The sequence below is a fragment of the Microtus pennsylvanicus genome, chromosome 7 (assembly GCF_037038515.1).
Source record: "Microtus pennsylvanicus isolate mMicPen1 chromosome 7, mMicPen1.hap1, whole genome shotgun sequence".
NCBI lineage: Eukaryota > Metazoa > Chordata > Mammalia > Rodentia > Cricetidae > Microtus > Microtus pennsylvanicus.
In genome coordinates this window covers 105,270,615-105,298,562 of record NC_134585.1, presented here as the reverse complement: position 1 = coordinate 105,298,562, position 27,948 = coordinate 105,270,615, and the positions used below count along the sequence as shown (strand labels likewise).

General features: G+C 41.1%; 1 protein-coding gene across 7 annotated transcripts in view; it reads right to left on the bottom strand.

Annotated features, from left to right (window-relative positions):
• Positions 1-527: 527 nt before the first annotated feature.
• The window catches only part of Ntng1 (netrin G1), a 337,207-nt gene continuing 309,786 nt past the window's right edge, over positions 528-27,948 (bottom strand). For 5 of the 7 annotated variants that reach the window (XM_075981566.1, XM_075981570.1, XM_075981571.1 and 2 more), the window contains one exon: positions 528-2,333. In XM_075981566.1, the coding sequence (XP_075837681.1) occupies positions 2,104-2,333 (230 nt within the window). In that variant the 3' untranslated portion in view covers positions 528-2,103. The remainder of the gene's footprint in view (positions 2,334-27,948) is intronic. The other 2 variants (XM_075981565.1, XM_075981567.1) reach the window with 1 other exon arrangement.

Here is a 27,948-nt window from a genome sequence, read left to right as displayed (position 1 = left end):
CTTATATCAAAAGAGGCTGTTGGTTTGAATAACAAACATTCAATCGACTTGGACGTGGGGTAGCAGGCAGAACAGGCATTACCTGCTTACCTTTTATTGCCTTCTTTGAATTGGCTTTTCTGGGAACAAAACCAATAAGACATGCTGTTCCTTCATCTAGTTTTGACTCGGGTTATTTATCAGAAGGCATTTCCTCCCCCTTTGCTCAGCAAAGACTGGCAGCAGAGTGAAGACTTGAGCCTGGAACGAGCTTCTGACCTAATACTGACATAGGTTATTGTCCCACCAAGTCACGTAGGACTTCATTGTCCTTAAGCTTCTGTCTTGGCCTCATAATTGTTTCTGATTCTGAGAGATGCTGCTGCTGACACATTTGTCACCTGTGGGGTGGCAGTATCCTGGGACAGAACATGCACTGTTCCACCCCCTCCAGAACTTTGCAGTGTTTCTCCCCCCTCCCCGGCTCCCTTTGCTGTCTTGTACGGTAATTGGCCTAATAAAAGGCAGAAACAAGAATTTATTACACCTTGGGCAGTACTTGAAACAGACTTTATTCTCAGGAACAGCAGTTATGTCTACTTGCTGCTGTATATTTTGATATTTCATTTAAATACTTAGAATATATTCAAAGTCAAATTGCTAATCACTCAATTTCCCTGCTGCTGTCCTGGTTCCCCAGGTGGCCTCTTATGATACTCCATGTAAACACTGTATTTGGAAGGATACATCGATCAGCATCCCTAGAGTCACATGATCACCATAAATCTGTGAAAATAGCATGACTTAAAAATAAAAGTCTCTCAGTACTCTGCCAACAGGCTTTGGCATAATCTTGGCAATCACTTAGACATTTCTTCCTCCCTGTTCTTGCGGTTAGGATTTTTCCCAGGTGGAAAATAGTCTCGTATTTTGCAGACGCTGTCCAAGCTAGTGACTATCCATCCATCTTCCTGGGCTACTGATGACGTCAGCTGACTGTGTTCGGTCCACACAAAATCAGTGAAGTGACTGTGAAACTCTCGGAGGGTTGCTCCTTTTCCTCTTAAGAAGCGGCAATGCAAATTCCTGACGTCATTTATGCAGGAATTTTTATTCTTTAAATCCTCCAGCGTTAAAGCAACAAGAAAACATGTAGAATGTCCTTTGGTGGAATCTTATTACACTTGCTATATATGTAAACTGATATTCTTTGATGCCAGCACGCTCGTTGCCCATTCAGAGAAATCTCTGCACAACGAAACAAAACCAAAGCAAAGAGAGGACAAAAAAATCAAACGTCAGTCTTTGCTGATTCGAATTAGATACATCAACAGATTGTCTGGTAACATAAATTGGCAATAATACAAAAAATCTACATATTACAGTATTTCAAGAAAAATAACTTCATTTTAATACAAAAGGATAGATACACTTTCTCTTTCCTCTAGCCACTCTTGTGAAGTGGGTGTGAGCTGGCACTGGGCTCTCAGTGCTGCTAAAATATACAGGGGTATGACTGGCTTGCGCTTTGGAAGGGGTCTGTTACACATGTATATCACTAACATCAGACAAAGAAACCTTTCAACCAACAAGGGTTACAGAGCAACTTTCACTAAAGCACAGGTTGGAAGGGATGGGGCGGGGAGCCGAAGCAGGCCAATATGGCAGCTTGTAACAGATTTCCTTATACCCACAATGCACCTGACAGCAAAGAATGCTTCTATTTGGTTGGTCCACACACTGGGCAGAGCGGTACTAGGGTGCACCACGGTAGAGTAGCGAATTTTTTTTTTCCTTTTAGGTTGATAGATCAGTTTGTTTTTGTCTTTCTTTTGGGGACGCTCTCGCAGCCTTTCCAGTCTGCAATGGGCTCTGCAGCTGGCAATGAGATTTGCAGTGATAATAGCCACAGCTGCCAATTCCTCTGGAGTCAGTGATGAACAAACAGTCTTGACTCCTACGGATGTGCTGTCCGGGTCTGAGAGATATGGCTTAGTTCAGTTACGCCCTCTTCGCTTGTACACTGTGTTGGAGTGGGTGTGCGTGTTTTCTATGTTAGTAGCAATCACTTGGGTTGTGTCTGCGTCCCCACAGCACAGGCCTGTCGGAGGGCTGGTGTGACCCCTAGAACACCAGGGGACTGGCTGTCCCCAGCAGCAAGGTCAGCAGCAGCAGTGCTGGGGAGCCCCGTGGGGGTGCTCCCTGGCCGGAGTCGGAGCCACAGCTGCCGGCCTCTTCACAACGCAGCTTCTCACAAAGGATGCCGGTATAGGCGGCTGGGCACAGGCAGCGCACATTGTTGTGGCAGGTCCCTCCATTCTGGCAGTGTAGGAGCTCATTGTCGCAGACATTAGCTGCAGAACGAGGGGAGGGAGGGGGAGGGGAGGAGAAACAGAATCAATTTAAGTTCATCTGGAACATCATGTTTTCAGCTTTAAAAAAGAAATTCTCTATCGATCTTGTCTTCCCCCTTCCCTCCACAAGCTAAGCATGTGACTCCAATTTCCAAACAAATGTAGCTGTCTTTGCTTCCATCATATTAGGCGTTTTCGTATAGTTTTTTTTCCCCCTGCAATCTTAGTTATTTTCCAGTTCAGGCTATCGAATATTAAGTAATGCAATGCTCCTGGTTTGGAAATTCTTATGTACCCGGGACCTTTCGTGACCTCCTAGCTTTTAAAGGACAAGTGCCTGATACAAGAATGGCGAACCTTGAAGTCGGATGTGTGCTCTTTAAAATGCAAAGCGGTGTTGCGAAAATGACCAACAACCTCTCAGGTCAGGACGTTCATCGTCCCTGCACCAGTTCCAGCCTTGTTGTGCATGCAAAGAGGCCACAGGGAAGCAGGGGAATGCAGGTTTGGGATGTGACGAAAGTAGCATGCTCCAGGCAGGCGACAGCCAGATGGGAAGAGGGAGAGCTTGTTTCGTGGGAGGCATGTGAGGAAGAGCAGTCACATTTGTCCCTGACAGCCCATTAGGGGTTTTTATTGCTTTGTAAATATGGGAAGTAGAGCCCAAGGTTACCTTGATTTGGGAACAGTAATAAATGCAACAGTGAAACCCTGATTACCAAAATTTCATTACATCCATCAAGGCATAGAATCAGGCTGGAAAAATCAAGCCGCAGCTCCTGGCTAAAATTCATTTGCAGCCTCCGTCACAGAACTTTCACCTCTAATAATTTCTCATATCTTCCAAATTCCCGTTATCCTCATTAATTCAATGTCTTGTATTCTCTTAGATAATCAAGGTTTCACTGATTTAGCAGAATGTTAAATAGAACCCAGGGAAATTAACACAACAACCAAGAATAAGAGAGCCAGGAAGGAGCGCTTTCCAGCAACGTTTGCTGCTTAAGCACTTAACACACAGACCACTCTGGACAGAGGGCGGGGCACAGAGCAGAAAAAGGAGCTTTTTGTAAATTATAAGAGATTTCATTCAAAGAAAAGGTCATGGCCCAATTTCTCCAAAGATATCACATGGACACACACACACACACATACACACACACATACACACCACAATGGTGCTATTAAAGACAAAACATTTTTATCAAATAGTTCCCACCTTCCAAGTAGTAACTCAGTAGTAGATAGCATTTGATTTGTCCATTAATCAAACTTCAATACTCATGTGGTCTTCAAGAGGGGCTCCACCCATACACATAAACGTATGAGTGCTCTTGTGTATGCATAGGTTGAGGAAAGGTGGCACTGGGCATCCACAGGGCTAATAATAAAGTGCCTACACAGGGTTCAGTGTGACTACGTTCCTCTACATTCCGGGGAGACATAGAAGACAGGTGCATAATACATTGGTATAATTAGCACTAGTAAATCATTCATGTTTGAAATGCTGGGACACAAGGCAGTGTCACATGGATTATAAGCATCAAGCATACAAGCTGCCTCTCGGTGGGTGGCTTAGATTGAACCCAAATTGTGGTATTTTGTAAGTTATTTCTTGGCATGTCAAGACATGTACCTATGAAACATGGCTCCCAAGCACAGGGTGATTAGATTCTTGGACAAAGCAGATAAAAGTCCTGGTGTATTGTTGTTGTTGTTCATTGGGAAAGTATACAAAGGTATTAGGGGTTTCATTTTGCTTACACCTCAAGAAATATCTGTTTAATTGCGGCAACATGGAATAAACAGATCCAGGTAACCATTTCCATTTAAAGTTAAAGATTCTGACCATTTCTTGTTCTAGGAGGCAGATTGCAAAATGGGATATTTCCTTTCATTTGGGCACTAGACATAAGGAAATCTCTGTTCCATCAATATCGATAATTGCTTGCCTTGAATAATTGAGAAGAAATCAATAGTTAATTAAATATCACTCCCCTCTTTTTTGCAAAGCTATTTTTCTTCCTCTCGGACTTGAATGCAAAACAGCTGTTGAGCAGAGGTTTCTTTTTCCTAAGAAGCCAGTGATTAAGTTAAAATTCAATACGTTCCCTACATGTAAATAATCTGCTAGTTGATTTGGATGGTTGTGAAAAAATTTAATAAACACACAAGAAACAGATGTAGCCCAGGATCAGTCATCTCATGGACCGGGGGGAACATATCCTGGGTAATAATAAACAGGAAAAAATGGAACTTAGCATACATTTTATTATTTTAGAATTTATGATAAAGTATATTACATTTGGGTTCTTGATGGTGCCCATCCTATTAAAATTCAACAAGAACAGAATTTTACCGTGCATACAATACCATCTAATGGCTGGGATCACATGCTAGAAACACACTTAAATCTAACTGCAGTTCTTACCTGATGCTTATAACCTCATGCTCCATCTTCATGTCATTTAGTACCCAAATTCTGTTGGTTAATGAACAAACTAGATGGTTAAGTATCAAGGAGCTCTTCTTCAGCATGTAAGACCTTGTACTGAACACCATGGAGACAATAAAAACAAACACAAAACATAGTCTCTGTTCTCATAGAGCTCTAATTTACTTAAGGAGATGAAATACATTCTAAAAGGGATCTAGCGCTGATTTCATTAAAACGTCCTTATTAGTTTCATCCACCTCAGTCGTTTGCCCACGACTAGCATCCTGCTATGTTTTGTGGCTACCACTCTAACTGCCGTCAAGGAGTTCACAATTTGGTGGAAAATCAACAAACACAACCAGAGACAGTCAGACAAGGCAGAAAAAGACCACAAAGTAAGTATTTGAAAAATGTTAGGTGAACACAAATGATGGTGCCTATGTTTTGGAGAATAGAAAAAATTATAGAGAAGGAGTCATATCTAAACAACGGTGCACACAAGGCAGATAGATACATGTCAAAGAGCGCCATGGATGGAAAGACTGTGCGTGTTAAAGCAAAGAGATGCCAAGAGGCTACCTAGGTTGTGCAGAATTTATCTTTGAACACTGATTCCCCTCTTTGGTTTTTACAACAAAATCCCTACAGGTTGTGCTGGATTCCACCAACAATGGACCACAGAGGGGAGAAGGAAAGCGGGGGTGTGTGAAGCCCCTTCACTCTTCGTTCTTAATGGCTTGCCTGCCCAGGAATGGTTCTTTATCTCAGATTTCCTTTGCTCATCTTTACTCAGAACCAGTTTCTCACTGAGCCACATAGATCTCTGCACCATCCTGGTACCGTATCTCCAAAGCACTGCTACATGTATAGGCAGACATCAGCCCTCTTCAAAGATGTAGTTCTAAGGTTTATGAAGTCTCTCATCTACCCTATTGGTTTCTAAAAAGCCCCTCTTCTTTCTTGTAATTTCTTGACCTCTGAGTGATAGTTACTCCTGCATGAGCACTTACTGGCCAAGAGTTACATTGGTGCCATATTCTGATGTTTAGTCTTCAAATATTATTATCCCATTTTCTTTAATAATGTTTCTTTGTTGAAATACCTAGAAAAGCTTGTTTTCTGGCAGGAACTTGACTGAGAGACACAAACATTATCTCAGCGAATGATTAGTGGGCTGTGCTTGGAAGGCGGGCTGCATATAGGACAAAGGGGGGTAGAATGCCAGGGGCATTGAGGCTGTGGTTATTTTTATGTATACTCTGCAGAGTTTGGGAAATGGGCATTGAGAAGCTGTCAAAGGTAAATGAGGCATCTCGAGTTTTGAAGGGAAAAGAAAGGTGACTTTAGATAAAGATAGACTGGTGGAAAAGAGACCAGACTCTCAAAAGAATGGGCTGGGGCTAGGTTGGAACAATGGAGAGAAGGAAGGGCACACATGAAGGTAGTTTGCATAACCAGCATGAGTGGTTTTAAGGTCTCATTTGAAAGAAATTTATTAAGGAAAGGCACTAAGAAAGGAATTTAGTTAGAAAAGTCAATGAATAATTTTTTTAGACTTATTGGCTGTGAGGAGTGTGTAAATTCTTCTAAAATGTTTTATGAATACTTGGGAAAACTACTTTGAGGTCCAGGAGACAGTTTGTTATGGAGGTGGAGGTGTAGAAAATGGGTGGTAAAGGTCATTGTCATCCAACACAAAGTCCACAATTTCATGGTGGTGGAATATCAACCATGTCCAAATGAGAGTCTCAGTGCCAGAGTCCCAGCCATATGCAGAGAAAGCAACACCCTGAAGAATGGTTGGAAGAAAAATGTCAACAAAACGGAGTGGTCACATGATTATGAAAATAATCATAAACATACTTCCCTGTTTATAGAAGACCATCTATGAATTAACATATGAAGTGGAAGATTAGGAGAAGAAGGTTACTTTGAATTGGGCAGAGCAAATGTGTAATGTAAGTCTCAAGGGACTGAATCAGCCAGAAAGCGTTTTGGAATGATTAGAAGAAAAACTGGGAAAACTGAAGGAAATAACAGTTGGTGGAAGTCCTTGAACATTAATTGATAGGAGTAGGTTACAATAATTTAGAGATTATGATTCCCAGGATATTAGGCAGTAGGTAGAGGCTGTTTGTTTGTTTGTTTATTTATTTATTCATTTATATTTCTGATTGTCATGATTGGGTCGAGATAGCATGCCAGGGATGGGTAGTAGTCAAGGATGCTGCTCAATGTCCTATAATTGCTGGCACAACTTCCTCTCTCACCAACAAGGAATTATTCCTCAACCAATGTAAAGAGTAAAACAATGATGTTCTAGGTCAGAGTGCACTCATATCCATGAAACTGAAGAGCTGTTGTTGATGCACACTGGGAAAAAGGACAGGAAGCAGGCTTGTCAATTCTAGATCAAAAGAACATCAAGTTTACAGATGCACAGCCATTGGAATTAAAGAAACTGCAGGTAGGTAGGTCAGAAATACTAGAGCGGATTGCTTTCTTAAGCCTGTGTACAGCGAAAGGAGAAGAGGACCCACAGGTATCCTTGTCATGTGACTTGTTCTTTACTCCCATTAAAGCAGTTATACCAGCATTCATTGCCACTTTGCGAACCATCTAGACAAGATCTAGACAAAGAAACTCATGTCAGCTTAGGCTCGAGCTTGAATGGTAATCCTTGAAAATTGCACATCATATGGAAGGGAGGGGTCATGAGAAACACAGGAAATGGTATCAGACAGTACAGTGGTTTGTACTCATAGGTATGGATGACTCCAGGTCCAGGAGTTAAGGAACCACCCCTTAGATAATAAATTTCACACTTTACCTCTTAACGAATGTGGTTTCAAACCACACTGATGGGGCAGAGGTATCTGTTAATAGCATTTCTGAATTGCTTAACTTCTAGAGTTCTACTGGTCTAGTGGAAGTTCAAATTCAAATCATCTCTCACAAAAATAAAGTAGAAATGCCAGAGGTCTAGGCTGAGAGTGAGAAACACGTTTGCATCTATAGTATCATTTCTGTCTTCCCAGGTGTAGGAGACTGCTCTGGCTCCTTCATGTTGAAGTCTAGTTGACATTATAACATTCTTTTATCTTTTTAAAAATATCTATCTATCTATCTATCTATCTATCTATCTATCTATCTATCTATCTATCATCTATCTATCTATCTATCTATCTATCTATCTATCTATCTATCTATCATCTATCTATCTATCTATCTATCTATCTATCTATCTATCTATCTATCTATCTATCTATCATCTATCTATCTATCTATTATGTATACAATATTCTTTCTGCGTGTATATGCCTGAAGGCCAGAAGAGGGCGCCAGACCTCATTACAGATGGTTGTGAGCCACCATGTGATTGCTGGGAAGTGAACTCAGGACCTTTGGAAGAGCAGGCAATGATCTTAACCGCTGAGCCATCTCTCCAGCCCCCACATTATAACATTCTTAAGAAGTGGGACCTTTTAGAAGTATTGCCAAGGATGAACGAAAGCTCACATGTTAAGATAAATGGGCATTTTTCTTTCTAACGTGTGATGTCTCCCAGCATTTTATTATAAAATACTAGCGCTTTATGATAAGAAAGAGAACTTTAGCTCTTAACTAGCTATTTATTATTATAAATTAGTCTGTGACCTTCTGTTATGGCAACACAAAATGAACTAAAATGAGATGCTGCTATTTAATCGTGGTGCTCCATGGCACTGGGCTCTGCACTCCTGCTCATCACAAGGTTCTAAGCATCCGTCGTTAACTTGTGGAGCTGGCGTGAGAATGAACATCCCAGTACAATGCTCATGTTCTTTCTGTTCTGCTGTATGAAGTTGTAGATTAAAGTGACAAGAGCAAAATTTCACCTCACATGTAACTCCCAGTTATGTCTCTATTTGGTGTTCTTCTATATGGATCAGCTTCAAACTGAATTTAGTTGGTGACATTTATTTTAAGTTTATCTAGACATTCTTTATTGTTATTGACTATAAAGGGCGTCTTATCTCAGTAAACAGGAGGCTTCCTTTTTAAATCCCTCATATAACCTTTGACCCAGGATTGATGTGAATAGTTACTTGATACACACAATTCCTTTTGTTATGGTAAAATCTGACTTAGATACAGAAAAAAGCTGATACTCCTTTGGTAGTAGCTTGACCTCTTTTTTGGTAGGGTTTCTTTTACTGTGTTTTCCTTTTGCTGTTTATAAGAAAAAAATTATTTATGGCATGACCAATATAATGCCACATAATCTGTTACCTTCTGATGCTCCAGTATTTGAAATGCTTTCAAAAAGTGTGCCTGAGATATTCATAGGATGTTGGCAAGTAAGGTTGTATTAATGTGAGACCAAAATAGAGTTGTGTGGCCAGAAGTTGAAATTTGGAGTCTTGGTAGAAGTCAGCAGGGTTTTAAGATAGCTCTGCTCACAGCAGATAAACAAGCTCTCATAATCGCCATGGTTTATAAATCCACTCTAAATTTCATAGGGAGAAACTAGGAACAAGCAATTCTTCCTTTGTTACTCCTGTTTTTCCTGTAACTTAGATGAGGAAAGCCAGAAGGGTGTCACTAAATTGTTCAGGGTTTCTTTGGTGTGTGTGTGTGTGGGGGGCATGTAGGTGTGCACTGTGTATGTATGTATGTATATACATATATACATGTATATATATGTGTATGTGCTTGTGCTCATGTGCACGTGTCTATGTGTAAGAGCATGTGATGTGTGTCTGTGTGTGCATATGTGTGTATAAGTGGATCTAATATGTGTTTATGTGTGCACATGTATGAATATATAAGTATGTGTATGTGTGTGTGTCTATGTAAGCGTTTGTATGTATAGGTGTGGGGGGTCTTTTTGAACATTATAAACAACACTGTATAAAACTATTTTCAAAATACAAATTATAAAATCTTGATTTCTTTCTGTTCTATTAGTCTTTCTGGAACATGTCAAAAAGCAGACCTAGAAATTGCTCTTATATATTGTTCAAAGAGGGCAACAGCCAGGACTTGGTGTCATTCCTTGTTCTATTCATTTTTCCTTTAGAAACTGAGAGGGTCATTTATTCCCTTATGGTCACAATGATCCATCGCATTACCAAAGAGACATTTTCTTTCTCTGTTTGTGTTTGGTTCAAAGTCATACATTTAGGCTGGCCCTGTCCGTGAGCTGCTGCTATGCTCGAGCAATGCTGGGTCTGTATTTATAGACTTGAAAGTGTCTCTTTTTGGCTTTGCCTCCTGTACTTCAAGGAATCGATGCAATGCGTTGCCATGACAGCTTTCCTTGATGGCTGTATTAATAAAGTGACCTCTACCTTCCCCACCTGCACTGAGCCCGGGATCGCTGAGGGAAAGATGTTCCAAATTGTTCCCATCCTTTGCAAAGAAACGTCAAAGAGTGAATAACCTCCACCAAACGGGGTAATAACAAAGGCATGCGTCCTGCACTGAGGACTCATTCAGGCAGCAGGGAGCTGAAGAGCTGCGATTATGACCCATTTACACAGCCTTTGTGGCCGCTTTCCTAAATTGTGAGCAAGACATAAAATAGAACATGCCGGTTAAATTCTGAGGCATGAAGAAACTTTGCAGACTTCAGTGGAGTTTGGGGGCAAGTTCTAGGCATACCAACTATATTCCTAATCTTTTTCTCACCCGTGGCCGTGAGGGATGGTATACCATGGTAGGGAAATTAGTTAGGAGCCATTAACTTTGAAATCTTGTTTCGAGAAGTCACACTCTACTTGGAGACATTGCTCTTATCATGGACTGACTAGTGACATCTGTCCATCTGTCTTTTAACCAGATACTTTTCTGAGCCAGACCAACATGGCAATATGTATACACACACGTGGCTTATCCAGCTTGTCTTTCGAGAAGAACCATAACATTAGAGAAAGTGAGCTTTTCTAAACTTTTGGGTTTAATTTGCATGACTAATTTTTAGGTGTGTGTGTGTGCGTGCATGTACGTGTATGGTGTGTGTGTGTGCAGGCACACTCGTGTGCACACATATACCCACATGTTTACAGAGGCCAGAGGATGATCTTGGGTGTTCCTACTAAGGCATCATCACCATTTTTTTTTGAGACAGGATCTCTCATCTTCCAGAACTTTCCAAGTATGGATTGCTAACTGGCCAGGTAGCTCAGAGATCCTCTTGCCTCTGCCTCCCCAGTAGAGGATCAGCAAGCTTGAATCACCATGCCTAGATTTTTTTGTGGGAGTGGGAGTGAATTCTGGAGATCAAATTCAGGTCATCAGACTTGCAAAGCAAGTGTGCTGTTAACATAGCTGTCTCCCCAGCTCTGCATGACTGATATGAATAAGAAGCCTCCCCCTGCAAAAGAAAATAATGAGGAATTTCTCCGTCATTTGATAAGCTATCTAAGGATTGCTAGACTTGTGTAATTCTGTGTGTTTTGATTTGTTTGACAGATTTGGTGACTACTTTCATTTGACTTGTTTTGCCTGTCAGTCTAGGTTGGCATTCCATGGGAACAAGACAGTGTGTGTCTCTCACATATACTAACAGCATAAGGGAGGGTGAGGAAAATTAAATGCTAGATTCAAGTCTCATCTCTGTGGATAATGCGGTGGGTGAACTTGTGGAAATCACTTAACCTCTTAGTGTGCTCTTTCCTCACTTCTAAAGCAGAGTTAATACACCTGTCTTCCTTCCCATCTCAAGTTGGTGGGAGGCTGGAGGTGGATTATACAGAAGTGTTCTACAAGGAGCAAAATACAACCCAAGTAGGCTTTGTTAGCGTTCCCTCCTCAGTCTCCCTAATACAAAGTATTAATTCTTCAGGGTAATGAATTTCTCACATCCCCAATCCAAGAAACCTGAAGGGAGAAGGAGAGTGAACGGCCTCCCTCGAAGGTAGCATCTGCGTATGCTCTGTGGATATGAATCTAGAGAGAGCCTGGAGTCAAAGCATGTGGTTGGTGAACATTTGTATTCAGTTGCTGTGCACTCCACAGTCTTGCAAGGTCACTTTGCAGTGGTGGTACCCATTCTTTCAGAGGCGAAATTTATACTCATTTAATGTGTGCTCATCTGTATCAATCAGTATACAGAAATGTGGTCTGTTTCCAAGAGAATAAGGTTGTGTGTGTGTGTGTGTGTAGGGGGGGATGAGCAGATAACCACCAACCTGTTTACTCTACTTCCCAACTGAACTTCAACTTTTTAACTTTGAAGGTCAGAGAGAACCAGGCACAGACTGAAGTAACAGACGGAAAGCTGGAAGTGATCATGTGGAAAGACTCCTCATTGCTTGCTCCCAACCTGTGCTCCTGTCTGTGCCTGTACCCCTCAGGAATACAGGTGGTGCAAGCACGGCCCTTATGTGACAACATCCAGTCTTCTTGATTGCAAAGGAACAAGTCCGAGGAATGGGGCGGAAGTGCCTGTCGGGAACTGCGTGGAGGCTGTCAGCTCAGTGGTCAGACGTGCCTCGTCTTCTTAATCAGGGACAGCGGGTTCTGACCCGAGGGAGCAATCATCCTACTGTGTTCATCTATTATCAGAGCGCTTGTTATGGGAGTGATGTTTTCTCTCGTCCAGCCAAGGAAAGCACTGCTTACAACATCATAAAAAAGGCCCCATTTATTTTAAAGAAGACATAGCTACAGGCTGTCGTGTCCCGCTAGGGGGAAAGAGACGACAAGTAACTCCAATATGGGAGGAAGAAGCACCATCTAAATTCCTTAAAGACTTTGGCTTTACACCACGCAAAAAGCCTCAATTATTGTTGAGAAAGAATTAATTCCGCTGCAAATCCTACAAGCCTAAGGCTGGGCACCTTTCCCAAAGTGATCATTAACAATGTATTGAAATCCTATTTAGGTCAACACCTTCAGACACAGATATAGGCAGGGTGCTCATAAAGATAGTACTGAGAAATCACAGATTTTCTCCTTTGGTTTCCGAAAAGACACTTTTCTCATTTAATGAAAAGGTGCAACCTCTACTCTGGGCTCAAGGTGAAAGATGACTGTTATGGGAGGCGTATTCACACACAAGGGCAACACACATCCAGGAATAGATCATCCTTCCCAAGTACAAGCCATTATGCCCTGAGAAAGGCAGATGCGGGCTGTTTATTCATGATGAGGTGTTCATCCGTGGTCTGCTCCATAAATGCAGATCTGCACCTTCCATGTCTTATATAATGAAAGCCCTAGCAATGAATTTGGGATAACTTATAACCAAATATGACCCACATTTTTCTCTGGCTGTCGAGAGTGGGATTGATTTTTATCAGTTTAAATTCTATCTTTATACTAATTTATTCTTTTTGAATTGCCAAGAACAAATATACAGTGTTTTGTGTGTGTGTGTGTTTCTTACCTCTTTACATATCCAAAAGAATTTATTGTTTTGTTGGGTAAGGTATAATTTACTGAAATGAAATAGCAATTCATTTCAGAAATGAATCCTGCCATCACATTCTACAATATTTGGAATTTGTGATACTAATACATATTTCTAGTAAAGCTGTCAATTAATCTTAAATGTCCCAAAATATCTCAGAAAATATCTCAGAGTTCCTACATGATCCTATTCTCATAACAAGTGTCCCAGACATTGTCTCCCCTTCTTTTATCAAGCATTTCACAGTTCCTGGCAAGAAGGGTGCCAGAAGAATTTTCTGAAGTCAATGGAATCTGAAGACAGATGTCCATTTTTATTGGTAAGTAATGACGGAAGAAGCAAATGGCTAGAAGTTGTTATCTTTGAAGATGAAGTCACAGTCATCACTGAGATGGAATATCTACGACTTCTCTAAGTAGAGGAAATCATAGTTGAAACAACTTCAAGAAAACAAACCTCTTTCACCACACTTTAGCTTTGAGGACTGTGATATTCTACCTTTATACATGTCTTTATCATAGGTGATCTCTTCTTGTTTGTTACCTGTTCTCTGTTTACTGGGTATATCATGATGCAGAATTATCTCAGGTACTTACTTGATATTCAATCACTATTTATTAAGTACATACAGAAATTTGTCTAGCTTTTCTGCTGTCTTTTTATGATGGTGTATGCCTATCTATTATTAGCAAGCAGACAATATGTGAGCTAACTATTAGGACAGATAAGCAAGAAAGTGGACAGACACAGATTCCTGGATATGGAAAGCTTAACGGTCAGAGGTTAAGAAATGGCAGGAAGTTTGCCTTGATGACTTCATCCTAGACACTTGGAGTAGGAGCTTGGTGTGTCTGCCAGAGCAGAAGTGGCGTTTTGAAGGGAGGCACAGGTTCAAGATTGACAGTGCATGCAAGAAGCAAATCAGGAACATGTGGGGAAACCACTTGGAGGTGCCTACCCTCCAATTCAGACTGGGTACCATGATGTGTTAAAGGTTACCATGTATGGGTTTTTGTTGTTGCTGCTATTGTTTGAAATAAAGCATTAACAATAGGAGGGCAGGGACGCATATTAAAATTTCTTCCTCTGAGGATCCAAAATATCCCTGGGAAAGGGGTGGAGGTGAGAAGAAAGAGAAAGGATGGCCAGCGTTTGGAGACGAGGGACCAGAAGCATTCATTTCACTTTCCATTAAGCAACACATTAGTTCTTATTATGACGAGAGCACTCAGAGCGCTGAGAGTAATATGATGGGGGAGAAGAGGTGTCTCCGAGGCCTTGAAGGAACCTGGTAACTTTCTGTTTGTTTATTTTCCAGTTGGGAAGGTGATTAGTTAAATTTGGAGCATAGGCTGAAAGGCTGCATAGAGCTGCTATATGTTAGGGTAGGAGAGGGGTGCGGACCTGTTTATGGGGACATTGCAAACGTGAGCAAGGAGATTTTGGATTGAAACAATGCAAGAATTATGAGAGATAATCTATATAAACCCATGCTGTGCTGAATACAAATTTTCAAGTTTATTGTTTGTACTGAGAAGGAGGCAGAGAACCTGCCATGGGCCTTGGATATCCAGCATTAAGAAATACAAGTGTCTAGGGCTGAAAGGTGATAATAGTGTCATTAGTTCCAAGTGTGTGTGTGTGTGTGTATTGTTGTTGTTGTGCCTTAAAGACAGAATTTCAATGCCTTTGAGTATTTTATAAAGCCAAAATAAAATTTGAGGTTTCTTTTTGTCAAGCTATAGCCAAATGTCTCCTTAGAGACTCAATTTTTCCAGTGTATACTTGGCAAGAGAGTTCTAAATACGGTCTAAACCCTCTTAGGGTTTCTAAACAGCAGGGATATTTAAGTATGAAAAATAACTACAGAAATCACACAGCAGTAACTTCTTTGAATGATTTCTTCCTCTGGGAATCACTGTAAGTCACTCTTGTCTACTGCGGCTTCGCTGTCACCGTAGCCACCTCCTGACAATGTCAAACTGAGTCTTGAGAGGTGATTTTATAATGTCAGGATGAAACAAAGCCATTTCCTTGTTAATGCCAATGTCAAAGCAAAATGAATTGGTGTCAATAAATTCAAGGTGAGGCAAACAGCATTATGGAATCAAGAGAATGTGCAAAATGATGACAGGACTCATTTAGGGATGCCTGACTCTGAGTGAAAATGATTGCTAATTTTCAAAAATGCATTTGCTACTGCACTGGAGCCCAAACATTTAATTTTTCTAAAATACATTACTGAGGGTCAAAAAGGACAAAGAAATGACAATTACGGATGAGTCCTAAGCAAATCTATCCAGTAATGTTAGTGTTGATCTCAGCAGATCAGACTGCCCTTTCCCATCTACAAATTCCAGAGACTTTCAAAATTTGAAACACAAGGCTCAATATTTAATTGCTTATGATTGTGGCATCCAAATGTTTAAATGTGGACATCATTACTTAGGACTCTCCATTTGGTATCACTGATGCCTCCCCTTTCAAGCCATTTTGTATGGATATTGTGAACAGGAAGGATCACGTGATCATCTCAAATTGCTTTGTAACTGCCAGGCATCATTCTAAGTCTTACAATCAAAAGAGAGACCCCGAGAGCCAGAGAAACAGTATGTGTTATGATCAGTGCAGGTCCTTCTGTCTGGGGAGGTAAAGCAATTTCATGGAATGCGGATTTGGTGTCTTTCAGTCCACTTTTATCATTAATAAATTCTAGCTTCCCTCATGCCTAATAAGTTCTTGCTGATTTGAGAACAGAAAGGAAAGAACATCTCCATTACTCCAACAATTCCTTCAGTGATAGAAGAGCTGCTTATCCACTGCAGACTGGTGGTTTTTCTTTAACTGAGAGAAAAACTCCCGACAACAACCCTCACTTAAGGAAAAAGTTTCATGGGATGCTAAGCAAGCTAGTGAGTCGTGCTGAAACTTCCTCATTTCATGCATTAGAACTTCACAAAAACTCAACTTCAAACAGAACAGAGTACAGAGTCCTGTCCTGATAGCTGCAGGAGCAAAAGGTGTGTAAAATATGACCCGCGAGGGGGCAGTGGTGTCTCTGAAGAATCCAGAGCGACATTTGAAAGCTCTTCCTAAGAAGAGCAAAGTTGTGGGGTGTCAGGAGGTGGGGGGGGGGGGATACTTCAATGAGCAAAATGTGACTGACAGGAAGTGTGTGAAACTGTTCCTTCGGGAACATCTGATTTAGATGTGGAAAGAGAAAGATCGCGGATTGGTTTGGATACAATTGGGAGGCTGTGTGCATTATTTAAAGCACAGGGAACAGATGTTAGAGTTTCTGTCTAAAGCAGCTGAGGTCTTACCAAGGTTAGATTAAGCACAAATGAGCAAGATGTAGGTGGAGTCAGGGAAGAGTCATCACCCGGCATGTTTAAAATACCAAGTCCTACAGCGTTTGCCTTCTTCCACACTTACTTCTTAGGTTTTGAATTTATTCCCCTAATAAAACTAATGAGGTTTTCTTAAATTCTGAACTGCCTGAAGATTAGGAATCTGCTTGTTTTGGTTTTTGGTATGCAATGCCCAGAAGAGCACTTTCTAACAGACTGTGCTCAATGAATATCTGAGTATTTTTGAGTGAATGAATAAACGAAATATATAGAAAAAAAATTCACATATTCCATATCCATCGCTTCCTTTTTGCTTTCTAAAATAGCTTCCCAACTGTGTCTGTTCTTTCGCCCCTAAATTAAATTGCGCAGAAGTGCTACAGCCAGATTGCGTGTCTTCGGAAAGTGTTTTTCACAGTGCTCTCCCCTCCTCCTCTCGCTTGCAGCCTTCAGTGGCCCCCCACTGCTAATTGGATAACAGTGTAGCCAGGGCCCCTCAGGATGTGATTAGAATCTTTCTATCATCTGCCTTGGCTCTAGGAAACAGTCTTTCTTCTGCTAGCAAACACACATGTACACGGGCTCACACTGGTGTGAATGTAATTAAAATTAAAGTACTGGAAAATTGACATATGTCATAGATGTCACCTTACTGAATATCCCAGTAACCTGGCAGAATAGGCATTATTCGTATTAGTAGTATTTCCACTTTATGGCAACCTATGCATTTTACCCAGGGACCCTAGCGGTAGAGCAGAAGGTGTGAGACTAGGAAGGACAGCTCTTTGACTCTGAAGCACTTTCCGCACCCCTTTCCTGATCCTTTCATGTCCCCTGCTCACGCTGACTCAGTGACTCTGCTGTGGGTCTGCCCTTTGCTAAATTCTCCACCCATTCGTCAAGGTCCTGTTTCTAGACAAGTCCCACCAAGAAGACTTCCCTGATTGCCTGGATCCACAGATGTCTTCCCACCATTGAAGCCACGTGGCAGATGGTCTATGAAGTGAGACATACAGAGATGTCAATGAAGACGGAGTTTTAACAGCCTGGGTTTAAACTTTGGTTCCATCAGACAAGAGATGATTCTGCGGGTCATTTAACCAATCACCATTTAATTAATAGAATGGTTAATTTCCTGCCTGATGTCTACTGTAAAGACAGTTATATAAGTTAAATGAGTTAATATGTATAACTAAAATAGAATAATTTTTGACATATAGAAGCTCTGTTCAAAGTACCACATATTTTTGAGTTCTACTAAGCCTATGACAAATTTCCCTTCTCCATGTACATTTCTTGTCTTCCCAACTACCGTGAAGGCTATCAGAAGTGAACCATTTTTTTTGCGACTTTCGTTGTCCACACTGATCAGGTGCTTGCCACTAGGGAGACATTTGTTGACACTTTTCAGTGAAGGTCGTAGATATCTTTTATTTCTGTAACCCCAGACATTTCTTTAATCTTTGAATCCTAAGTATCTGTGTTTTTGTCTGGTATATAATAGGAAATTCTCAGAAACTTTTTACTTTCCAAATCACGGTTGGTCAGACAACCTCTATGTTTCCAGGGCTATGGAGGAAAGATATCATTTCTGAAGCATAATTGAAAGTAATCTGAGTCTTCATCCCTGCCTTCAAGAGGTGGTTTCAGGTAAGACCCTCCCCTTAGTGGCATTCTATAAGTTTTGCTTCTATTTCTTGCCTTGTAGGAAGAATGAGAGTAGCCTAGAGTGAGAAGTAAAGAAAACAGAGAATGACGGGGGTAACACTTTGGGCCACGTGACAGGGAGTTACCCACATGAACCTGCCCAGAGTGTCTTACATGGTGGCTGTCCCTGTTTTGTTTATCTGTAGATAGGGATCAAGCTTACATGTTTACAGTCATTAAAGTCTTACATGGAATTGTATCTTGGATTTTGCTCCTATCTAGGCTACTTTACTCCAGGGATTAAAACCATGATCGATGGTCACATGATTGCCATGAAAAGGTATAGGGAAAGAGAGGCACACTGGCTTGTTCTGGTAGCAGAGTCAAAAACCTGCTCTGCACAGCACCAGACACTTCTCTTGCCACTGGATGTGCCGTTTCCTATTTAGTGATCGCACTCAGGTTGGTTTATCTGATTTTATCGGCTTGGGTTTCTGACTGTGTTTGTACAGGCCCAGTGAGTGGAGGCCTTTTAGATAATCTAAAGTTGTCTGTGCCCCTCACCCCACATCCCTAGGGTGTCTGCCGTCACTTCTGTGTCTGATTATCCAGACGGATCCAAGTCACACCTTTCTGGACAGCGGTGCCTTTTACACCAGGTGCTCTTAACTAGTCAAAGTTTTTGTGCATTTTTTTTTTGCATTCTGTTTAGCACCTGTTTCAGATGGAAACCTAGGTTTAATCAGGTTAGCGACGGTGCAGGTTCTAACACTCTTGGTGTTTGTCACGTCTACCTACATAGCTAAATGCTCTAGCTGAGAAGCTGAGCTATGGCTGGCTTAGTTTGCTAGTTTATTCACTGTTTGTAAAAGGTTCATATGAGTCTGAAAACTGCTAGACTAGATAAGAACATGGCACACTTATTTTCCAAAGACAAAGGTTGCTAAGAAGCAATTTTCTTAGGACTGGGACATTCCCTTGTGGAGAGGGGGGAAAGAGCTCATGAAACTCAAGAGAGAGTTATAAGATCCTTCCGAAGGTGTAAGCAATGTGCAGTTGCTCTTGTGGGGATTTTCCAGGGGAGCTGTTTGCCAACAGGTAGGTACCAAGGATGCAGGGTTTGTGAGATGTCACCTGTACTGGTGAAGTTTTCAATGATGTTTCCTGAACCACTGAAGCTTATGAAAGTAACTCCCCATTCATGCTCCTGTAAATAACCTCAATAAAGACATTGCTTTATTAAACTAGGCTGAAACAGAATCATATATTTGATCTGTCATTGGTGTCCTACATACAGCTAATAGACGTTTGTTTCTGTAACCCCTGGAAGAGCCATGCAAGAGAAGCCATTCCTAGGGAGGTTTCTTGTTAGTCGGGGTCACACATCCTGAGAAGCCAAGATGTGTGGCTCCCCAGGCTTTGCAGGTTCTCTGAAAAGCTATAGAAGTTTTTTCCTGAACACAAAGCTGATGTCTCTACTTGTGTTAAGAAAGAAAGAAGAAAAACACACCTCAAAAGGTTCTGAGTTGAAAGCAAGGTGACTGTGTAAACAAACATGGAAGCTTCACTTTGCTGTCATTCATTCTGGTTTACGGGAAACATGTTCTAGAAGCCTCCTGCTTTATAGCCTAACACGGTATTTCTCAACCTATGGGTTGTAGCTCCTGGGGCGGGGGGGTGGTATCAGGAAACACAGATATATTTATGTTATGATTCAAAACAGTAGCAAATTTTCAGTTATGAAGTAGCAATGAAATAATTTTATGGTTGGGGATCACCACAGCATGGGGAACTGTATTAACTACATTAGGAAGTTTGAGAACCACTGGTCTAACAAGACAGTTTGTATTTTTATAATGACTCTAAATCTTCCAAACGTACCCCAAACATTTCATTCCCCTGTATTATAGTTATTATTGAATTTTAATCACTGATGATATGCATGATGAATAAGGACACCAACTTGATAAACACGTGGCATTGACTCCCAACATTATCATCAGGACCCTTGCCTGACATGGACCAGGGAGTAAAGTGTTTGAAAATCAAGTCTTGGAAAGCACAAATATATCTTTTGAGAACTTTTTGCTGAGAACCTTGGATTTTGTTTGCTGTAATGCTTACACAGCTAAAAATGCTGTAATTAATATTATAGTTATTCACTTGCTATTTTAAATTCATGGTCTTGTTTGGAGGAGCAAGCAGAAAGAAACAAAGGATTCATAAATTGACAGTGTATCTTGTTCTTTCTAGAACTACGTAACTCACGCAACAAAACTTTATGACAAAGAATTCGGTCAGTAAAGAAGAATCATGCTCAGATTTCAAGATAAATGAATTTTTATGGCCAAGTGATAAAGCATATAATATAGATTTAGCTTACAATGCTAACATCAATAGAGCCTAAACTACATTGCCAAGAGCAACAAAGTGAGAATAATGGGAAAAGATTGAATGACCAAATGAAAAAAAAAAGAAAAGCTTTTCAGAGATTTCCAACCCTTTTCATTTTATTTCTTGAGAAACCCATAATGAATTCATATTGATGTTGGTGGCTTGACTAATGACATCAAGTGTGTGATCAATACATGCTAACTAGGCTAAGAATTTAGCTCAGAACATTCTTAAGTGGAAACTAGTCCAGGCACACTGAAAACCTGAGCTGGCACGGGGCAAGGAGACGGGAGAGGTCTAATTTCCTGCTTGCCTTAATGATGGGTTTGATAGTTGGAGATAGCCTGGTGCAGTCTGTCTATTACCCATTATTTGAGAAAATTAGGAAGGATTATGAGTCATACAGACCAGGAGTCACATCCTAGACCACAAACTCACTAGCTTTGGATCTTCAAATGATAATTGACCTTTTTGAGTCTCGGCTCCCAGGTTGTGAAATGGGTACAGCGGGTTATTACCTAGCATAAGAGCTTTGGAGATGAAAACAGATACCCATCTATAAAAAGATTGCCCACAGATGGTAATTATTTTGATTACAGAGAGGTTTAAAAAAAACGGAATTGACTATGATGCATGTAGCAAGAAACAAATTTTAGTTCTTTTATTTAGGAGAGATATCTAAAAAATGATTTCTTTATATAGTACTTCTTAGGTTTAGTGGTGAAAAGGAACCATGCTGATATACCCTCATAAGCAGCGCAATTCTGTCAAATGATAAAAAAGAATGCCAGAAATTTTTTGAGCACTTGGTCTACAGTAGTAAACTTCTAAGCATTTTTTCTGCTTTGACTTAGTTCATTCTATTAATCTTCTAAGGTAGGTGCCATCATCCTGAGACATGAAAATTCTAAGATTCAAGGAAGGCGTCTGAACTTCCAGGCTCACAAATGAAACTATATGCAATGGTTGGAACCAATCTGCTCCGAGGACATGGCCACTAGGCTCTCTTATCTGACTGACCATCATGCCAGACACCAGCAAGCATCCATAGCTCATGTTCCCATTTCTCTGTCCGCTAAGTAGAATCAGGTAGACGAGATATCTGCATGACAGGGTCAACACAAAGAAGCAAAGGCACATCTTGGTCCTAACCTGTCTAGAAATTTAGATTTAGAACCAAGGGCAAAGGCAGGCACAAGACTCCAGCAGTTCCTGGATCCTTCCACGTTCATTATCTGCTTTACCTTACACAAAGAACAAGAGGTGATATCTCTCACCTAGAAAACTGTGATCTTGCCAGGCGGTGGTAGCGCACTCCTTTAATCCCAGCACTTGGGAGGCAGAGGCAGGTGGATCTCTGTGAGTTTGAGGTCAGCCTGGTCTACAAGAGCTAGTTCCAGAGAAACCCTGTCTCGAAAAACAAAACAAAACAAAAACAAAAACAACAACAAAAACCCTCTGGGATCTTACTTTCTTATCTGTCCTCCCCCGCCACATGAAATCCATTGTCCACAGTATAATACTCAGGGTTACTCTTTTTGAAACGGAAACTCCCACAACATGCCACTCTCCTGCTGTGCCCACTGGGCTCAGAATAAAATCCACACCCCTTACTTATTCTGGCTTCCCAGGTAGTAAATGATGCAATGCTTGTCTCCCTCCATCTCAGCTCCACCTCCCTCACTATTCTCCAGCAGTATTTACTGTGTTCTGTTTTATGAGAGGACTAATCTTGACTTCTGGCTCTATCAGGAGGTGAATACTCTTTCTGGAATACTCATCTTCCAGAACATTCTAGTCTGTCTCTTGACAAATCTTTTGATACCTCAGATGAAGCAATATCCTTTTAGAAAGTCTTTTGTGTAGGGCTCCACCTGATTCCCCATCTCCTAACACTGTCCTATGAGCGGAGATGAGAATGCCTCTCCGTGAACTCAAGGTCTGTGTCTGTCCTTACTGTGCTAACCCCAGTGTCCAGAGCAGCGACTGACACCGTTCATGCTGCATACATTTTTACTGAACAAACTGAAGGTCATCCAATGCAGCACACGTCCATTAAGGGCTTAAAATAGAACAGAGATAATGGGTTTTGATGGGTTTTAATTGCACCTCCTCCTCGCACTAAACAAAACTAGTTAAACCCTTCTGCCTTTCTGGCTTTAAGATCAGACAGTAACGGACACGATTCCCGCTGGTGCACGGAGCTGCCTGGCCCTCTGGAGTTAAACAACACCGAATGTGTCCCCGAGGTGTGGCTATGTGCAGTCTTGCTCAGGGGAATATTACGCACTTGGCAATCCATCAGAAAATTCTTGGAGGAGGGATCATTCCTTAGTGACGGATGGACAGTTTTCAGCATTTGTTTCCACAGCTGGGCTACCTCCTAATTTCTAGTTTGGCATTAAATTTGGGCAAAGGAGTATTGTGCTGTGAAGGGGCGGGGCAGGGCAGTAATCCAGTAATCTCAGCTGTTCTTTCCACAGGGGGCTGAGTCTTCTCTCTCGGGCCACACAGCTAAGATGCCAGTATATAAATATTTGTAAGAAGTCAATATTATACCACTAGCAATGGAGGAAATCATTTCATAGTCCAGATAGGAAACTATTGGATTTCTTTGTGTACATCTAATTGCTGAGTTTATCCCAAAGTGCAAAACTGGTCCTGTCTGATGAAATATCATCTCGTGGAAAGCAGATGTGAAGTCAGCTCTCACTTTCCGAGACAAGAGCAGGATAGCCTTGTCATAGTAAACAAAGCCACTAACGACCCAAGCAGGCTAGGGGACTTAGAGTGAGGTACAAGGAGCAAGGACACCTCAGTCAGTTACTGGGCCCCAGATCATTGCTGCCCTCATCTGTGACTTTGCCACAGAATATGCTGGAAGCAGCCTCTGCTGGCACCTGGGAACAACTGCCCGCACACTCTTTGCCCTGAGGACGGCTTTTCAGGGTTTCGTCTCCTGGCCTAGGAAAATGTTTTCTGCCCTAAACAAATAGGAAGGAGCAGAGACAAACCAGGGCAGAGGCGAGTGAGGGTGTGCGTGTGCACGAGGGAGGCTGGGAGCGAGTCACTCTAGTCCTTTCCAGCGCTGACTTCACTTTGTTCTCCCCATCTGGGTAGTTGGGGGTGGGGCAGGTGTCTGATTTGTGATTTTTTTTTTACCACCCACAGGAGAATATCTGTAAGTAAATTATTTGCTCTGCAAGGAGTATGGAACCCTTCAGCTCTGTCTTAAAATACCACCTTCCCAACCCCTGCCCTGGAAGATCTCCTCTGTGACATGTTGGTGGCTGCAGCCTCTATTTCCGTGATGTTTTAACACCCACTTCCCTGTGAGAGTCACTGCATAATGGATTTTGTCAGGAGCAATTGCTGGGGATGGTGCTGAACCCCCTCCTCCACCTGCACAGAATCATTAATCTTGCCTGTGACTAATTCCTAACCACTTGACTGCATAGAAATGACCCCAAGCTGAAAATACAGGTTTCTGTTTTCCTCTTGGCAACTTATTTTCTCCACTGCTTTGCTCCAACCCCAGCTCCTACTCTCTTGTTTTGAGGCTGACATCTCTGTTCCGCAGCAAGGGTATTTTGAAAGCCTGTCCGACAGCCGTGGACTCAGAAAAGGAGACCTTCATAAAGTGTGTATTCTATTTTGAGGCTGAATGAATAGCATAACCTCAAGCGAGTGGCCTCTGTGTTAGGAAAGCAAAACATAACACAACAGAAGCTGGATTTTTACAAAGGATATGTGAATAAAAGCCATCCTAAAGTAAAAGACTCAAATCAAATTAAACGCATCTCTCGCTCTCTTTGAACAATATGCTTATGCCTTTGAAAAGCTGCAAAGGAAGACAAAGCAAAGAAACGTAACTTTTTCTCCTTTGATAATGCTTCAGCAATAAGAGGTAGCAGCAACATGTATACAAAAATCGATAATGACATTTCTTGGATGTAGAAGAAAATAATAAAAATAGAATAGGCATTATGCATTGAAAAGGACTTAAAAGAGCGTCCACCCAATTTCTTGTGTTGTTTTGATCCCTTCGAAGATGACAGACAATAGAACAAAATTAGGGAAAAATTAAATCCTATTCCTCACAAAGGAATAATGTTCCTAGCTTGAAAAAAAAGTTTAAGATTTCATGAAGACCACAGAAACTGGATGATAAATCAGGTCTGCCACTGCGTTTTTGCATGCAACAGTGTTATGCAATGAACTGTCACATGAAAAACAGTAACTATGGAAATGTGGCAATAATAATTAATGATAGGACATGACATATATTTTTTCTTCTTCCCTGCCCCCATTGCCCCTAGTTTCTCAGCTTCTAAAAGACCACTGGGTCATTTTTTTTTCTCCCAGTAATTGGCTCATGAAGATTGTTAATATGTGAATTAACTGAATTTACCAGACTTTAAAAAGGAAGCAATGGACACTGTTCATTTCTGTCCATATCGCAAATGATACCTATTTTTTAGTCTTAAACCAAATGGTCAATGAAGGCAGTGACCTCAATAATAGCCAACATAATTACCTACTTTATTTTCACTGAAATTGAAACTTCATTGAAAATAATTTTGTCTCTCCGTTTATTTATAGTGAAAAGTGCTTTTTACCTTTTGAACTTCAAAACGATTGGGGTGAATACAATAACTAGAAATCTCCTTTAATCACCTCTAACAGTTCCCGAGTAGGCTGAAGTTAAAGTTGAAATGATAAAAAGTTCTTCTGCTCCCCCTAGACTGGCAGTCCACAATTTTCAGAAGATTGCCACTGTAGTGCTATAATGGGGAAACCAATGTGACATCTCCATTAACCTGAATAATAGATTGCAAGTGAGAGGATTCTGAAGGAGCTCTTTATTGTTCTATGTATCTCACTCATTGACAGTAGCATATGGTGGCTAAGACTCCCAGACTTGTAGATGAGACTATGCTGTCACTGTCTGTGTCTGCACTTGGGACATTTGAGAAAATGTGATCTACTGTCAATGGGATAGCATATGCCACACTGGGAACACAACTTTTTCCATAGATAAAGACTCTCTGATACAAAATGAAAGAGAAATATCTTGAGGAAAATTTCTTCAGAGTACTTGTAACACACAACTAGCTGGAAATTAATGTTCTGCTTTTTGAGATATTATTGAGATAGCACGAGATTCATATTTTTTTTAAAACATTAAGAGGCAAACATATCCTTACACATAAGTCTTCCAACATAAATAATTTGTTCTGGCAGCTTATGTAATATTCTAGCTGTAATAATTTTTAAAAGAGTGCTGATATTCTTGTTGCAAAATTTTAATGAAAAATAAATTGCAAAAGAAAAAATGAATAGCATTTTCAAGATTACTGAAAACAAGGAGCCAAATTCAAGACAAATCTATTTTTAGCAGATTATTATGTGAATACCCAAGATAGATATACATATATCTAATAGTTGATTGTCATATTAAAAACTGTTCCCAGATTCTGTATGTATTGAACTCAATGGAGCATCAAATGTAAGAATTTCAGAATTATATGATAATAATTATATAATAATTATAATTATATGTAGTGATTCTATAAGAGAATCATGTATCATTTTACATTGATTTTATGGTAGAATGCCACACACTTAACACTTATCATTACAGAATCATCATGTAGAGACACTTTTCACAGTGGACCTCTTAGAGCCAATAGCCCATTAGAACATGAATGCTATCCATGCTGGGGTCTGGTGTCTCGTATGATGTTAAGTAAGCAACAGTGTACATTGCATAGGCAAACCAAGTCATTTGCAGACTGACGTGAACCCTAACGGAGTCCCTAATCCTGGACTAGAGGGATCCCACTAGCTTCACCTCTCACGGAGGATGACAGCCTAGATGATGCTGTGTAGTATTCAAAGGATATCCTCAATTTTAGGAAGTATTCCCAGTAAACAAACCACCTGAGACTTTGGCTGTGTCCACTTTCTTTTCTTGAAAACAAAGAAGTTTGAGTCATTTGCCTGAGCAAGAGCGAGCCTATATATTCAGAATCTCCAGAATGAGATGTGCACCTACAACAAGACTGGCGTTCCATGTGTCCAGAGTCCATTCTTCATCCTAAAGTTTCACATCAGCAACAGAGAAACCTGCTTGATATTTAAGAAGTTTTAATTTTGTTCAACCAAATAGTGTTCAAGCCTGGAACCCATGACTTAGCCAACCAGCCCATGGAGTGGCTCAGAAATTCCTGTGGCTCACCCTGTCATTGTACTCTTTTATCGTAAGCAGAGTCACTCACTCGAGTTAAAGTCACACATAGTTCCAGGATGCCTTCCACTGTCCCATGTCATAGCCCTGTCTCTCATTAGTCACCCACCTCACATGAAGATGAAATGTCCTCACTCCCATCATCATGAGTCACTCTATCTTAGTCTGAGGAAACTCTTAACCCTTCTCAGAGTGGGCACATCTTCCTAAACCTGACTGGGGGCTAGTCCATATTTACAAAGGTCCCGTCTTCAATATTTGCAGCCGGCATACCAATCTACCTCGACTTCTCCTCACACGCCCTTCTAGAACAGGTGACAAGCATCACATAGGACACAGAGCTGAGACAGTGTGTCTGGGGCCAGCAGCTAATGATTCGATGATGAAGAGAATTCTTGCCTTTCCTTGTCTCCAGGGCAACAGAGGGAGCCTGACCATGGGAGACGGACATGGCACTGTGAAAGCCGCTACCACAATAAAGGCGCTTCCCCATATTGTTCCTGCCATGCTATTGAGGGCTGTCACCTCATTTCACAGAGATGGCTGCAGTGCAGCGGCAGTTAATTTCCATGTCACCACAGAGCTGCATCCTAGAGTCACTTGGCAGCTGCCCTGGCTGCCTGAGAATATTGGACCCTCAAAGGGAATCAGGAATTTATTACTCTCCACCAGCTCTAACACAGCTATTGATAAAGAACAAGCCCGTTGTTTTTGGAAGAGAAGGGAATCTCTCTGTCAGCATTGAATATTCAGTCCCCCGGTGCTGTGACTCCCCACACAAGACTATCGGGCAACTGTGAATACTGACAATTCATTCCTTCTGAAAATTACCAGGGGGAGTGTCTGATCCTCAAGAGATCTTCCTCGTTTACGCTACAGAACTTACCATAGTCTTCGGCACACAGAACTTGAAGGATGAAAGATAAAGACAAGTTTACTGCAGTGAATAAACGTTTACTATTATTGGCAGAGGATAAAGTGATGAGAAAGGGAGTGAACAGAGAGAGAGAGAGAGAAAGAGAGAGAGAGAGCGCGCGCCCTAATCTTTGTCATTAATACTTGTATTAAGCCAGAACACTCTTTCTCCCTTATGCTGTGCTTCTCATGTTCACGGACACTGACATTAATGAACGCGGATG